The sequence below is a fragment of the Phyllopteryx taeniolatus genome, chromosome 9, assembly GCF_024500385.1.
Source record: "Phyllopteryx taeniolatus isolate TA_2022b chromosome 9, UOR_Ptae_1.2, whole genome shotgun sequence".
NCBI classification, from domain to species: Eukaryota; Metazoa; Chordata; class Actinopteri; order Syngnathiformes; family Syngnathidae; genus Phyllopteryx; species Phyllopteryx taeniolatus.
In genome coordinates this window covers 14443149-14460123 of record NC_084510.1, presented here as the reverse complement: position 1 = coordinate 14460123, position 16975 = coordinate 14443149, and the positions used below count along the sequence as shown (strand labels likewise).

The 16975-nt window shown below is 40.9% G+C and overlaps 1 protein-coding gene and 1 long non-coding RNA gene across 11 annotated transcripts in view; one reads left to right on the top strand and one right to left on the bottom strand.

Annotated features, from left to right (window-relative positions):
* Positions 1–16975, top strand: part of LOC133483459 (arf-GAP with coiled-coil, ANK repeat and PH domain-containing protein 3-like) — a 72888-nt gene that overhangs the window by 25449 nt on the left and 30464 nt on the right. For all 10 annotated transcript variants that reach the window (XM_061784756.1, XM_061784754.1, XM_061784749.1 and 7 more), the window contains 3 exons: positions 8294–8351; positions 16104–16223; positions 16606–16659. In XM_061784756.1, the coding sequence (XP_061640740.1) occupies positions 8294–8351; positions 16104–16223; positions 16606–16659 (232 nt within the window). The remainder of the gene's footprint in view (positions 1–8293; positions 8352–16103; positions 16224–16605; positions 16660–16975) is intronic.
* LOC133483465 (uncharacterized) overlaps positions 1–16975 on the bottom strand; it is a 30736-nt gene that overhangs the window by 4289 nt on the left and 9472 nt on the right. The window lies entirely within an intron of this gene.

Genomic DNA, 16975 nt, shown 5'->3' with positions numbered 1-16975 from the left:
TGTGACTTCAACCCAAGAGATAAGGGAACCAACCTCAGAGTCCCCAGACTCTGCTTCCTCCTGGGAAAGCGTGTCGGTAGAATTGAGGAGGTCTTCAAAGTATTTGGCCCACCGATTCACAATGTCCCGAGTTGAGGTCAGCAGTGCCCCATCCCCACAATACACAGTGTTGATGGTGCACTGCTTCCACCTCCTTAGACGCCGGATGGTGGATCAGAATTTCCTCAAAGCCGTCGGGAAGTCACTTTTCATGGCCTCACCGAACTCGCCACGCCTGGGTTTTTAAATCAGCGACCACTAAAGCTGCGTTCCCCTTGGCCAGCCAGTACCAATCAGATGCCTCCGGAGTCCCATAGGCCAAAAAGGCCTGATAGGACTCCTTCTTCAGCTTGACGGCATCCTTTACTGCTGGTGTCCCCCAACAGGTTCAGTGATTGCCGCCACGACAGGCACCAACCACCTTACAGCCACAGCTCCTGTAGGCAGCCTCAACAATGGAGGTGTGGAACATGGTACCCTCGGAAACAATGTCCCCCGCCACCCCTGGGACGTGGGTGATGTTCTGCTGGAGGTGGGAGTTGAGACTCCTTCTGAAAGGGAACTCTCCCAGACCTTCCCAGCTGAACCTCACAATATGTTTCATGACAGCTCAGATAATGGAAGTCACTTCAGACTTTTCCCCGGCCGAATCTCTGCCCTTCTGTCTTGGCATAAAAGAGAGAGCAAATGTTGCATTTTCCAAAAAACAGAAGTGCCACCTGGCTCATGATGCAGTCAGAATATGTTTAAGAGGGATAATTTCTGCCTGCTTCACGCTCTGAAGCCTTCCAACACGCTTCCTCCTGGCCTGTTCTCTGGAATGATATAATGGCGTTTCCACATCCCGATATTCTCTGCCAGAAATATTTGTACATGCATTGAGTTCATAGAAAGTGCAGCAAGGAACAGCAAAGGAACCATCTTCTTACTTACACTGTGTTTGCGGTAATTCTTTGTTCAGTCATTTCAAAGCATCATCAATAGCGTTCATAAATTACCCATTGACAGTTTACATTCGTTAGTTAGTTAGTTAGTTAGTTTCAAATGTCATAAACAATACTGGAGCTATAATTTAGATCTTTTTTATCTGACAGATCAGGTTATTTAAATACAAATTTAGTTTAGACACTGGCATTTAATGACTGAACACATAGTGTGTCGTAATAAAATATAGCAGACAAAGAGGTTGTTTGTGGAAGTGTCTGTTAGGATTTTATTGCTTTACAGTATGTTTGCACCCGGCAGAAAACTGTACTGAAAGTGTGAAAAATATATGGCTAAAGAAATTGGAAACATACAATAACTGTTTTGATTGTTTTGGAGTGATGTCATCGGATTTTGTTCAGCTTGTGAAACTTGAATGCCTTTTCTTCCAACACTTTCATCAAACCTACTTTTAGCCACTAGTTGATTTCCCCCAAATGCTACTTAAACTCATTCTTGTGGCTATCAACCTACAAAGTGGCTCCTTCAAAAACAAACATATTCCCTTGTTCTAATTTAAAAAAAAAAAATTCCAAATCATGTAATGAAATAGAATGAATTCATTCCAGGCTAGAAATGTAGCCGTGTTAAAATCATTATTAACTGTTCAGACATGCTTTTGTGTAAAGTGTAAAAATGAGTTAACCACTGTACAATATAACGAAAAGTAAAACTATTCACTGTTTTGATGTTTGACCATTTGAGAGACTTGTATTCCACCCTTTATTGAGCAGAGGCACATATTTTACATTTGAAAACTTACACCACACCACCATATAAAAATGTCACAAAAATTGTATATACAGGTCAATTATGTACCTTGTGCCATCTTATGGAAGCACATTAAATTGTCCTGCCTATCACAATATGTTGCTGGCATAGATGAACAAAAGATACATTGTCATTTAAAAAATAAAAAATAAAATTCTGACCAATTAAGTGAAATTGGATTTATTTCCTGCATCACATTGGTAAAATATGGTCATGAATTTTAGCCCATGGCTTATCACATGACATGCTAGTATCTTCTTCTATTTTTGGAACAGTTTGTTTTTTCATGGACAGAGTCTGATGCTTATTGTGTGTATGGAGGAGGGGTTGGGGGTCAGAGGGAGCAGTGAAGGCATCTTTGTAAGCCTGGGATAAGATACCAGTGTTTGCCTTAACTAGCCAGTGGTTTGGTGTGTTAGAGCGGATCTGTTTCAAATGTGAGAATCCTTTATTGAAGGCTCTTTTGATGGACACTGAGCTCGTTTGTGTGTTCTTTTATGGTGTGGCGATTGTGCATTGACCTCCTAAACTGTCCAATTAATGCACAAATGAGTTACTTGTTCTGCTTGATTGTCATCTTGTAGACTCAAACACGTGCACTAAAACACTGTGCGCTAGCAGCCAAAACAGTTTCAAACTATAGGATGCACATTCAAAGAATTATGTTTTAAAAATAAGGTGTTTAATATTAAAGTTGCCTTTTATGTGACTTATTTTTTTGAGTGTGTTTAAGAAGCTTCACAATGCGCTTCATCATGTCAGAACAAAGAAACGAGGGTTGGGCTCCTGTTACTTTCCCCACCCTAAAAACCACCTGCTCAGACACTGCTATATATCAGCAAACAAAGCAATTAGGCTGTGGGTGAGTGATTTTAAAGCAAGTGGTGTATCCAAAGAATTTAGGATATTACTGCAGCCTTTCAAAGATTAATATGACAAGTATTTTACGCATTTATTTAAATATATGCAGATCTGCTGCTGCATTATATTGATTCAGGTTTAAAAAAGAAAAAAAGGAAGCAGTGTAACACTAACCCGTCCATAATAAGTCTCCTATTACTGTATTAAAACAGTGGCAGGGAGATGCTCAAGTATAATCACGTCAGACAAAGAGGAAATTGGTCAGTTTAAAAAAGAGTAACGCTGATGCCTGTTGCCATGGTGATTTGGGTCAATGAACGGTTGCCATGGTTGCCTCCCTACTTGGAATTCTAAGAAGGCGATATTTTGACGTTTTGTGCAGTCTGAATTTGTGGGTGGAGGATGATGAAAGTGTGTAATTATAAATGAGGATGTACGTGAGGTGCGAGCGTGTGTGTGTTTTTGACTGTGGTCCAACACAGGCTTGATTCACAATTTATGATTTAATCCTAAAAAATGACCCTATTCATGGAAATAATATATCAGACCCTAACAGCTTGCAGATGAGCAACACAAGTTTAGATTTTTTTTTTAATCCAAGTTAAACCAGCTTGGTGGTGATATTTCCATGTCTCACAGCACATTCATCCTCATAGGGCATAAAAACACTTAAGCCATAAATACTGTGTCTCAGCAATCTATCGATCTATTTTTCTGTCTGTCTGTCTATCAATCTATATATCTATTAGTGGTGTAATGATTCGTTTTTGCAATGATTCGATTCGTATAGCGATTCGTGGTTCACGATTCGATTCATGAACAATATTGGATCATTTAGAACGATACAATCTGAAACGATTCAGTGACTGGAAATTGATTCAATAAATTTTTAGCCAAAAATTCATCCAATGTGACTGAAATAATTACCTCCATACTGGACAGTGCAAGTGAAATTTCTTAGATTATTGTTGTTGCTTGTAAGGGAATAGGATAAAAACTAATTGTGGTTATTAAATATGAAGATTTTCCTGATCCATTTTCCTTTTGTGTCTTATTGTGCATTGTATTGTATGTGTTTTCTAATGGAATATGAGTCTGCTAAATAAAAGTTGATTGATTGTATTGTTTTGGAATAAAACAAAGGGGAAAACAGCTTAAACAGTTAAGAGTTAAGTTAACAACTTATTGTTTATATTTTTTTTCAGCCACGATTTTATTGTTGAGCCATTTTTTCCCCTTAGAAAACCGATGTTTAATTGGTGAATTGTGAGGGCGTCCTTGGAAAAATGTCTCCACTGTCAGGTGTCCCTCGCTGGACCCAAAGTTTGCGAATCCCTGTTCTAAACAGTTAAATACTAAAGGCAAACTAAGCACAGAGATTTTCATGAGGAAACTATTTCAGGAATAAAGTGAATAATACATAGGTAAATAAATGAACAAACCTGCTCTTTGGAGCACAAATGTGAGCCTGAAACAGCGTCCAGCAGTTGACATTGTCGCCGGTTCTCTTGTTCGTCTGAATTTCCCCTCATGGGTACTCTGCTATCGTTGTTATCGGCTAGCAAGAGAAGCTAAGCAGCTTGAAAGGCTTCAAAGTGCACGGCGATTTGCTGCAAGTCACACATACGCATCCTTATTAATAATTTCTCGCTAGCCTCCTTCTCATTTCCCATCCACCAGACACATGGTGTCTTAAACGTTTTAAAAAAGTGCTTAAAAAACAACACATACACTGGTGTATCATCCGACCACTAGGGGCACTATGGAAAGGAGTTACTAGATATGGGGCAATCGTAATATATGGACAAACAAAACATTCACACCTATGACAATTTAGAGCCACCAATTAACTAACATGCATGTTTTTGGGAGGAAGCAGAAGTACTTGCAGATAACACAAAGGAAGGCCGGAGTCGATATTCAAACCCCAGACCTCAGAACTCTGAAGCGGTTACGCTAACCACTAGACCACAGTCCTGCTACAAAAAGTGTTTTTCTTTTAAATAAATTTTGCCAGATTTGTCCTAAACCTTGTTTGGGCTGAAATAAATTATATTTGTGTGCCTCACCTGTTATATTGTGCTCATGATCCATATTTGTGTCTGTCTGTGTGTAAGAGAGAGAGGGCAATTGCTCTCCATCCACCTGTCTGTAAAAAATAAATAAATAAATAAAAAATAAGCCATTGCCCATCATAGCTTGATCTGCTGAGTCAGAACACAAATAATGACAGATAAAAAAAATGCAGGGATTGTACAGTATATCCAACTGTTGGAAATACATTGAGATGTGATTGTGACATATCTATCAATAAAACAAATATGTGCATATACAGGACTGTACTTGTATTTTAGGCCAGATAGAAATGCTGCATTTTTTTGTGTTGTGCTTCTTTTACACTGGCCCGCCCTATTCAACACAGTCACATGCATCCAGTCAGTCATTGTGTAACAGACACAAACCATTTCATCTCATGGGTTTGTTGCTGATGTCGTGTTGCATGTGAGTATTTTTGCCGCCGAGCCCAAACTTGACTGGTATCAGAGGCCCTGTTGTTCTTGCTGCCCCTGTCCCTCTAGTCCTTGAACGGATGTTGATGTGGATGGGATGTCATGTGACACATCGAGTCTACAAGACACAGCGGACTCGGGGATGTGCGCAGACTGCGTGACATGCTGTGTGTGTGTGTGTGTGTGTGTGTGTGTGTGTGTGTGTGTGTGTGTGCATGTTTGTGTACACTAATGTGAAGAGATGCAAGGAGATATCCACACAAGCGTCGTGCAGAAATACACACGGAGTGGCAGGACCAGAATAGACTGTGAATGGTTGTTGGACCTGATGAGTGTGCGCGTGGCGCAAGGGCACATGAAGGTCCCCTCCCCCATTGCTGATGATGTTAGACCCTCTACTGTATGTTACCACTGGCAACAAGCATGTGCGCTCCCCCTCCCTCCTTCCGACTGGGCTGGTCGGCTGCATCATCATCATCATCATCATCATTGTTGGAAGCTTTAGGTTATTCCTCATATGTCCGCACAATTTTAAAATGATTCCGGTACTGATAATCCTTGTGTCAGATCTGACGATCACTACCGATACCATCATGTGGATTAGTTGTAAATCTTTCAATTTCTTTATGGTGTGTGCTTTTGGCGATGTGATCTGACATGTTTGTTTGGGGTTCACAGCTCTTGCGCACCTGCGCAGTGTTAGGGGGGAAGGGATGTCACACTCTGGTTGGGTGATTATGGAAAAAATAATAATCACAAATATTTTGATTGATATTGAAATGCTGGATAATAAACACAATTATTCATTTCAATTATTTATTCAACTACCAAAACTCAACTTTAAATATAACTTAGAAGTACAACCAGAAAATATATTAGTAACAAGTAAAATAATATATTAAAAGAAATTTAACCCAAAAAAAACAAAGCATAATAAATACATTCATGGCTAAAAACGTGCCAATGCTTTTAGCCATGACTGTATTGTCTTTGTCTGTTATGGTTTTCTAAAAAAAAAAATTCTCTTTATTCTGGCATCTAGCAAATACAAATAATTTTGGTAATCCCAATTGACATAAAACAGGAAAAGTTTAGTCTGATTTCACGTCACAGTCAAATGTGTCTTTTTATACAGTCAATGACCGTATCTGCTGTTCCTGCTCTGTCCACCTTGGCCTCTTAGGGGCAGTGTGATGCAATGCATGCATGGAGCTACTCATTTAGTGTAAGATAAAAAAAAAAAATATTACTTAATATAATATATAGGGCGTCACGGTGAACGACTGGTTAGAGCGTCAGCCTCACAGTTCTGAGGACCCGGGTTCAATCCCCGGCCCCGGAGTTTGCATGTTCTCCCCGTGCCTGCGTGGGTTTTCTCCGGGCACTCCGGTTTCCGCCCACATCCCAAAAACATGCATTCATTGGAGATGGATGCGTGCGTTGGCCTCATCGTCAAGATATTGGCCGCAACCTCGAGCGCACGTCTCATTGACAGCGCAGCGTGCGTGATACTTGATTTAATGAGCTTATCCACCACACTGAATAGCAGTTTGACATTGGATGTCCCTGCTGCCTGCTATAGGGGAACACCATATGGATGTTTGATACCTCGCTTTGAGTGAAGAGCAGCAAATGAGGGTTGCTTTAATGGTAGACTGTGCATGTCAGCAACAGTAGTCAAGTGTAACAACGTACACAGACATCCGCATGCACACACAACATGCCACCTGTGCAGACCACACACATTATCACCCTGCTGTGTCAGGAGCATGTTGTTCTTAGGTAAATTGAATAAACACTTTTGTTTTCTCTGTGAGTGTGCCTGTGCATCCCCATGCATTGCAATAAAAAGTCCAAGAACAGAGTGGAATTCTGTGAATGTTCTTCTTTGGAGCAGGTGTGTGAACATTCACGCTTTCTTGTTCTTGAGTTCCATCTCTCCGAAGGAGAGCAAGACATTTAAACTTACTTTAAACTGGCGTGGCTAGTGTGGCTTAACGTATTCTTTTTCCAGCAATACATATCGCCTCTGCAATGAGGGTGTTGCCCGGTGTAAAAGAGTTACAGATGAGGGTGGGATTGTGATTTAATGGTGAGATCATCACCATCCTCAAGGGGTCGGTGTTATGAGGGGTTTGTTCCAGCAGCTCATGCAGGGTGTGACGCTAAACTTTGGCTGGATCCAATCCAATATGCTCCAGCTGATGTTGTCACTATGGAATTCAAATAAGCCATAATCTATTTCACATATTGAATAATGTTGATAATTTTACTTTTAGGATGTTTTGTTCTGTTGTGTCTTTAAGACCTCTGTGATGTTTGTCCACGTTATTAGACAAAAATGTGATTGATGTGCCCTTATGACTTATTGCATTGTGGGTATTGTTATCCATGAAATACTAGATGCTGAGTCCAAATGAAAACCTATGTGTTCCTGCTGCTTTGTATTTGCTTTATGAGTACTGAAAGGACCTCTGCATGATATCATTCATTGATTTTACAGCTGTGCCATGACCACTAATCTTAATCATTGGGATTTATGCGCAAGTCTCTGCAACCATGATCGTGATGTGTGGTGTCTGGTTGGTGCTTAATATGCAGCAGGGGCAAAATACTGTCAACATTTGGATGTTGGCTAAAACAGCAAACAGCGCAGTCACCAGGCAGCTTCATAGTGTTTGTTCTGCAGCTTAATTTGTCACAGATAATACTTAAAAGGATGCTGAAATAGGATATTTTCATCCTGGAATCGATGCTATATAAAATAAAATACAGAGACATAGCTCTTAATCACGTAATTGATCAGTTAAATACATTTGGAATGAATTGGGACATATTTTGAAGTCTGACCTCCCAAATATTCTACTGGATCATTTGACCAAAAAACCCACCAGAGACACTCCAAAATCTTGTAGGACGTCATCCCAGAGTAGTGGAAGCTGTAATAGCTGAAAAATGAGACCAATTCCACATTTCCAGCCACTTTCACGGCCTTTTAGGCCTGTTGTCCCAATACATTTGTTCATGTAACAAATTTCTAAGACATCTGACACTCATACATGTTTTCATGTGTGTGCATGTGCGCAAGTCTATCATTATTTGCTTAACTTTGTTTATTCTTGTCTTAGGGCCGGCATTGATGATGTGGAGACAGACGTGGTGGAGATCGAGGCAAAGCTGGACAAGGTACGGAATTTTCTTTTTGCTGTAAAACAAATATATTTTTGTTTGCCTGAATCATAGTGTTTCACTGAAAAATGCTATCAGAGCTAAGATGATGTGTGAACCCTAATTGGTTTTATTTGCATCTGTTGATTAAAACCAGATGTGCACTGCTATGTCCAATTGGCTTCTGTAAACAACACAGAGCAGACTTGAGAGTGCAGTATAGAAGCATTACTGTTGCCTGTTGTTGCTCCACAGCCATTGTCTGTGTCATAATAGTAAAATTTTTCACAATGTATAGATGTGTAACTATTGTCATAAATAATTGTTGGATTTGTTAAAAGCAAACTTGACCCTGCAGAATAAATTTCCCAGTGCATTATTGTCATGCTCTATTAATGTAATATAGGGCTCTATGTTAAGTTAAACTACAACTTTTACATGGCTAATTATCCCCTGGGAGTCTCAGAGCTGAGGTAATTCCTCTTCAGATAAACTAATAGATTTTTTTTTTAGTCAGATTGCATTTACTATTGCATTTTCTCCATGTCAAGTTTACTAAATGCAGCCCTATGGGGGACACAAGCCAGTGCAAACTGTAGGCCGGTCCCAGGCCCGGATAAATGCAGAGGGTTGCGTCAGGAAGGGCACCGGCTTAAAACTTTGCCAAACAAATATGAGCCTTCATCCAAAGAATTGCATACCGGATCGGTCGTGGCCCAGGTTAACAACGTCCGCCACTGCCGCCGTCAACCTCCAGGGTGTCAGTGGAAATTCAGCTACTGTGGGTCGAAGTCGAAGAGGTGGAAAGCTGGTTCTTCGCCAGAAAGAGAAGAGGAAACCACAGAGCCTAGAACTGAATGTGGGGACTTTGAATGTTGGGACTATGAATCTAAATCTCTAAATCGCTCTACTAAATCTCGGGAGTTGGTTGACATGATGATTAGGAGAAAGGTTGATATATTGTGTGTCCAGGAGACCAGGTGGAAAGGCAGTAAGGCTAGAAGTTAAGGGGCAGGGTTTAAATTATTTTACCATGCTGTAGATGGGAAGAGAAATGGAGTCGGGGTTATTTTAAAAGAAGAGTTGGCTAAGAATGTCTTGGAGGTGAAAAGAGTATCAGATCGAGTGATGAGGCTGAAACTTGAAATTGAGGGTGTTTATGTATAATGTGATTAGTGGCTATGCCCCACAGGTAGGATGTGACGTAGAGGTGAAAGATAAATTCTGGAAGGTGCTAGACGAAGTAGTTCTGAGCATCCCAGACAGATTGGTGCAGATTGTAATGGACATGTTGGTGAAGGAAATAGGGGTTATGAAGAAGTGATGGGTAAGTACGGCAACCAGGAAAGAAACTTGGAGGGATAGATGGTGGTAGACTTTGCAAAAAGGATGCAAATGGGTGTAGTGAACACTTTTTTCCAGAAGAGTCAGGAACATAGGGTGACCTACAAGAGCGGAGGTAGAAGCAAGCAGGTGCGCACATCTTGTCCAGACAATGTAATCTGAAGGAGGTTACCGACTGTAAGGTAGTGGTAGGGGAGAGTGTGGCTAGACAGCATAGGATGGTGGTGTGTAAGATGACTCTGGTGGTGGGGAGGAAGATTAGGAAGACAAAGGGAGAGCAGAGAACCATGTGGTGGAACCTGAGACAGGATGAGTGTTGTGCAGCTTTTCGGGAAGAGGTGAGACAGGCTCTCGGTGGACAGGAGGAGGTTCCAGAAGACTGGGCCGCTGCAGCCAGGTTAGCTAAGAATTAGTGGGACACTGAGAGGACCGAGGAGAGGCAAAAGGAATAAATTGAGATGCGACATAGGGCAAAGATAGAGGTGGCAAAGTCCAAACGAGGCATATGATGACATGAATGCCAGGTTGGACACTAAAGAAGGGGAAAAGGATCTATACAGGTTGGCCAGACAGAGGGATAGAGATGGGAAGGCTGTGCAGCAGGTTAGGGTGATTAAGGATAGAGATGGGAATATGTTGACTGGTGCCAGTAGTGTGCGAGCTAGATGGAAAGAATACTTCGAGGAGTTGTTGAATGAGGAAAATGAGAGAGAAGGAAGAGTAGAAGAGGCGTGGTGGACCAGGAAGTGGTAATGATTAGTAAGGGGGAAGTTAGAAAGGCATTAAAGAGGATGAAAAATGGAAAGGCAGTTGGTCCTGATGACATTCCTGTAGCGGTATGGAAGCATCTAGGAGAGGTGGCTGTGGAGTTTTTGACCAGCTTGTTCAGCAGAATTCTAGCACGTGAGAAAATGACTGACGAATGGAGGAAAGGTGTTCTAGTGCCCATTTTTAAGAACAAGGGTGATGGGCAGAGCTGTGGCAACTATAGAGGAATAAAGTTGATGAGCCACACAATGAAGGTATGGGAAAGAATAGTGGAAGACAGAAGTGAGTATTTGCGAGCAACAGTATGGTTTCATGCCTAGAAAAGGTACCACAGATGCATTATTTGCCTTGAGGATGTTGATGGAAAAATACAGAGAAGGTCAGAAAGAGCTACATTGTGTCTTTGTAGTTTTAGAGAAAGCCTATGACAGAGTACCCAGAGAGGAACTGTGGTACTGCATGTGGAAGTATGGAGTGGCAGAGAAGTATGTTAGAATAATACAGGACATGTACGAGGGCAGCAGAACAGTGGTGAGGTGTGCTGTAGGTGTGACAGACTAATTTAAGGTGGAGGTGGGACTGCATAAGGGATCAGCCCTGAGCCCCTGCCTGTTTGCAGTGGTGATGGATAGGCTGACAGATGAGGTTAGACTGAAATCCCCGTAGACCATGATGTTTGCAGATGACATTGTGATCTGCAGTGTAAGCAGGGAGCAGGTGGAGGAACAGTTAGAAAGATGGAGGCATGCACTGGAAAGCAGAGGAATGACGATAGCCGAAGTAAAACAGAATATATGTGCATGAATGAGAGAGGTGGTAGGGGAAGAGTGAGGCTACAGGGAGAAGAGATAGCAAGGGTGGAGGACTTTAAATACTTGGGGTCAACCGTCCAGAGCAATGGTGAGTGAGGTCAGGAAGTGAAGAAACGGGTCCAAGGTTGGAACGGGTGGAGGAAGGTGTCAGGTGTGTTATGTGACAAAAGAGTCTCATCTAGGATGAAGGGCAAACTTTATAAAACAGTAGTGAGGCCAGCCATGATGTACGGATTAGAGACAGTGGCACTGAAGAGACAACAGGAAGCAGAGCTGGAGGTGGTGGAAATGAAGATGTTGAGGTTCGCTCTCGGAGTGACCAGGTTGGATAAAATTAGAAATAAGCTCATCAGGGGGAGAGCCAAGGTTCGATGTTTTGGAGACAAAGGTAGAGAGAGCAGACTTTGAAGGTTTGGAGACGTCCAGAGGAGCAATAGTGAGTATATTGGTAGAAGGATGATGAGGATGGAGCTGCCAGGCAAGAGAGCTAGAGGAAGACCAAAGAGAAGGTTGATGGATGTCGTGAGGGAAGACATGAGGGCAGTTGGTGTTCGAGAGGAGGATGCAGGAGATGGAAAAGGATGACGCGCTGTGGCCACCCCTAAAGGGACAAGCCGAAAGGAAAAGAAGAAGATTGCATTTACTACATTATATCATGAGTCATTACGCACTACAATTTGTTGATAAAGGTACTTTTGAAAGCAATTTTTTTGTATAAATTAAATTTAATAATTGCATTTTACACATTTGAATGTTGTAAAAGTAGGGGATTAACCGACTAGTCAATGAGTGGTGTTTAATGCTTGAGGTCTTGAAATTGTATTTTTAATCACTTCTTTTAATTTGGATGACTGGTTAGAGCGTCTGCCTCACAGTTCTGAGGACCGGGGTTCAATCCCCGGCCCCGCCTGTGTGGAGTTTGCATGTTCTCCTGCGTGGGTTTTCTCCGGGCACTCCGGTTTCCTCCAACATCCCAAAAACATGCATGGTAGGTTAATTGAAGACTCTAAATTGCCCATAGGTGTGAAAGTGAGTGCGAATGGTTGTTTGTTTATATGTGCCCTGCGATTGGCTTGTAACCAGTTCAGGTTGTACCCCGCCTAGTGAGGAGGATAAGCGGCTTAGAAAATGGATGGATGGATGTTTTAATTTGTCTCGACTGTCGTCAAATATGTCTTTACGGGAAGCCTGTCAATGGCACAGAAAAGGCTGGGGACCGCTGTACTGTGCTAAAACTTCATCGTCATCGATTATTTGAGTTTGACTCTACTGTCATCACATTATAGTTGACAACAAAGCATTTTTAGTCGGTCAACCTTTAGTTAGAAGCACAATTAATGCTCAAGTTGGAATGTAATATCGAGCCTTGTTGTTTTTGTGATTTCCTACTTTGAATTTTGTCTTTCCTAACATTTAAAATCTTTAGATTTGTCTCTCTCACAGCTCAAATTAACTTCTGCAGCCTGTTATTCAAAACACTATCTCTTTTACTCACCTTGATAGGTGAGTAGAAGAGATAAAGTGTGCAGTTTAACCTCGGGTTTGTCAGTGGCTCTGCAGTGAAATTAGAAGGGTGGTGGGCGACACGTTCACACCCACCCTACTACAAAATTATGCTCCAAGCATGTTGGGACCATCCATTGAACCTTGAATGATGACCTGAGTTATCAGGGGGGGTTCCATTGGGGTCATTTATTCTGTGCAGCAGGGGGTCTTCACACTGCTTTGATGGGATGCCCTTACACTGCCTTGGGGGGAATTGTGACAGCAGCAAAATCTAAATGAGATTAATATGGGATTAACGCGAGATAATGTCAATTTTGAGATTAGGTAATTTAGAGTCTTCAATCAACCTACCACGTTTTTGGGATGTGGGAGGAAACCGGAGTGCCCGGAGAAAACCCACGCAAGCACGGGGAAAACATGCAAACTCCTGGGCCGGGCATTGAACCCGGGTCCTCAGAACTGTGAGGCTGACGCTCTAATCATTAATAACAAAGGCTGTTTCTGTTTGATAGTTAGACATATTTTTTAAATCGCTATTGTGGATTACCATTGGGAGTGAAGGTTATCTATTAAATTGTTGGAGTGTTGGTCAATTAACACAAGCTATACAGTCTTCTTTCAGCAGACGTAGCAATCTGACTCCCAAGTTGACCCCTGTGGTTTTTTCAGCCCATTTGTTGACAAGCTGACACATATAGTGTGCCTGTAATGGGCATTCTCAGACCCTGGGGGCTTAGTGCAGCACACGATGAGATCACATTCTCCCCCATCAGCCACCTCACTGACAGATATGTTGTGGGAGAGCAGGCCAGGAATCACTGTTGTGTGGATTCAGACATAGACACATGAACACTGACCAATGTACATTTAATATGAATGTTTTATGTCTGATGCTCATTTTACTTTTACATACACATGTAGGAGCTAATTAGGCATTCTGACTTACATGGTGTCTTCCCAGTTTTTCCATGTCTGGCCAATGCAGAGTAAAAATATTGTCCGTAAGCAGCCACCAAGCATTATCCACATTGCCTTATGCTGACGACCATTTGCACTAAATGAGATGATTAAAGGTTTTATTCACTTCCTACTACACCTACTGCATAGCTCTCAAGTACTCCCAAGCACACTCTTTCCATGTGCTAAAGACTGTGCCAATCCTCATAATACCCCATACTGTAGTTTACATGTTTCCACCCTCAAAGACTGCTCCCTTGTTTGTGATTTAGCATTTGATGTTAAATTTCTGCAGTTATTTAACTGCCTGAATTCCCAGTGTGCAATTACCTAATCTACTGTTTGGGAGGCTTCTGTCCCTTTTTTGTTTTGTTTTTTTGCATCTCCCTCTCCAAAAAAAACGTGCAAAATTTGACTACTGGTATTTGTCAAAACTATTAATAATATGATAACATTATGTAATTGCTAAAAGAAATAAATCAAGATAATTTGACATACAGTATACAGTGCAATATATTCCAGAGTTATGTCATAAATTGTAAAATTATAAAAAAAATTATAAAAAATATATATATTATAAAATTATTATTGGTTGAGGTTCACTTGTTAAACAACTCACAACTGTCTAAAACTGCTTGTTCAGCCATAGCATTGGCATAATTAGTAGAAAATGATTGGTTTGAAACCAAACAACCAATATAAAGTTCCTGGAAATGAATTCCACAATCTGGAAAAAGCACTTGAGAGTGAAAAAATGTGAACTGCAAAAAAACCTCAGTGACCCAGTATGCTTATAAATGTTTACAAGTGTTTCTCTTCACACGTTTCATCTTTCAAATGACAAGCACAAGTGAGTGGCTTTAAAGAATGTCAGACAGAATGTACAGGATGTTGAGCATGTACTATTTACACTTACACAATCCTTCAGTGTTGTGCAATGGGCTGAAAAGTATTTTATTTGTGTGAAATGGAAATGTAGCACTTGTAAAAGAGAAGATTAATTTCAGGTACATGGGCTGATGTTTATCTGATGGTATGAATTAGGGTGACTGTATATCAACTATAGGAAAAATGAAGAATTTTATTTATTTTTATTAGATGACAATCTCTTTGAATGTTATGAAAACCTATTTTGATGTCTGTGTTGTATTATAATGTTGCTTGAAGGAATTGTGCCATAGTTCTTTTAGATTTATAATGTTGTAGTGGTACCTTATGAGTTTAATTCTTTCCGTGACCAAGGTCATAAGTCGTATTTCAAATCAATATTCCCCATTAAAATGAATTGAAATTCTATTAATCCGTTCCAGTCCCCCAAAACTAAGTTTTTTGCCATGTTTTTAAATATGAAAATAGTACTGTATTGTATAGAACCATAAAAAAATAAATAAAAGCTAATGTAAAGAAATAAACTGGTTTTAGGATAATTACTGTATGTTGCCACAGCAACTGTGCGCCTGAGCTGTGTGCCTTTTTAAAGGCCATGGCCTAGTGAGTGATGTCACGAACATGGCTGGCTAGTCTCAGTGTGAGCGTCGAGATGTAGGTTTTGGCTTACGGTAGCTGCTTAAGAGTTTTTCGTTTTGTATTTGACCGTTTATAACATTCAATAAACATTCATATCTGAAGCTGACTCATTACTCCAATTTTCGCTCGTAAAAGAAAACAAAAAATCGACCTAACGTAATTAAAAAAATCTCGTATGTTGAGTCATTCATAAGTCAATGTATTGTACCACTGTACTTCCTTAGACTGTAAACTACCTGAGACTCAATTAACACTGCCTCTGATGATTGCATCCGAGTGGTGCACTTGATTTTACCTCAGTTGTTTTGACACAAATTTAATCAACATTAAAGTCCGTACAATGTACCAAACCCTTCTATTAAAATTACTCCGGATCCTGGGTTTGCAACGGAGTTCTGTTCATGCAACAGCAATGATACCCAAATTTGTACATTGTGATTCATAGTAAAGTCATCATAAAATATTTGTATGTATGTCCACTTCTAGACCATAAATATAAAGCATTCATATGAAAATACTACTGCGATTGGCAGACCCACGTGCGGACTAACCAGTAGTATCTGTTTATAAAAAAATATGAAATGGACCAAATATAAACATTGGAGTTTTCTGCTCTACAGTGGTGACATGTCATTTGAGTTGCACCAGTGTCTTTGTCTGCAGTGGTCTCAATACAGATGTGTTTTTTCTGGGTAACTGCCAATCTACCTAAGCTTTGTTTGATTTATGTAATCACTGCAACTATTATTATCCCTCTGTCTTTTTAAATAGAACGTGTCCTCATTGTTTATTTTATTTATTATTATTATTATTTTATTTTTTTTAAAGTGTCCACTTTTGTATTTGTTCCCCTTAGCTGGTGAAGCTGTGCAGCGGTATGATCGAGGCCGGCAGGGCTTACGTCAGCGCCAACAAGCTCTTTGTTAACGGCATCAAGGACCTGTCCCAGCAGTGCAAGAAAGAGGAAATGATATCGGTGCGTGAGCACACTTCACTTCTCTTGCCATGTTGGACACACAAACATACAAACTTCAAATGTAGGTCAGAGTCACCTTCTCCTGGAATCATCAGACTGACTCCAGCGGGACATTCCGGCGGTTGCCCACATAAATCACACAAGTTGAGCTTTATAAACAGTATTGTCTAGACATGTCCAGCTGTTGTAAGCCTGACACGCGACCGCGTATGGACAGAAGACATTTGTGCTTACAAGGGGGAGACGTCAGAAAATGGCGCCTCTGTTTTAGGAAAACATTTGGCGTGTCAGGGCATTGCCTCAGTGTCTTCTGCATTATTTCCGCTGTAACTATTAGCAAATATTTGCTTCATGTAAAACGTGCACGTGCTTGTGTGTGCAGGACTGCCTTGAAAAGTGTGGAGAACGCCTACAGGAGATCGTCAACTACCATATGGTGAGGAATGTATTTCATTTGCAACAGTTTTCAACCATATAGTAAGCTTTACCTCAACATGAATACAACGTTGCACCCAAACTCGAATGACAAACATGAAGGAGCATTTTGTTTCCTGTCCCCAAAATGGCAGCGAATTTAAAGGGACACATGTATGTCCTCTTGCCATGTAAACATGCCAAATACATTCACTTCCGTCTGGGCTCACCATTGCATCAAACACTCTATACGCACGCACACCCGCACACACACACACACAGTTGTACATGTGACATTATTTAGTGACAGTAGATATGTGTGGACATACGTGTCTGAT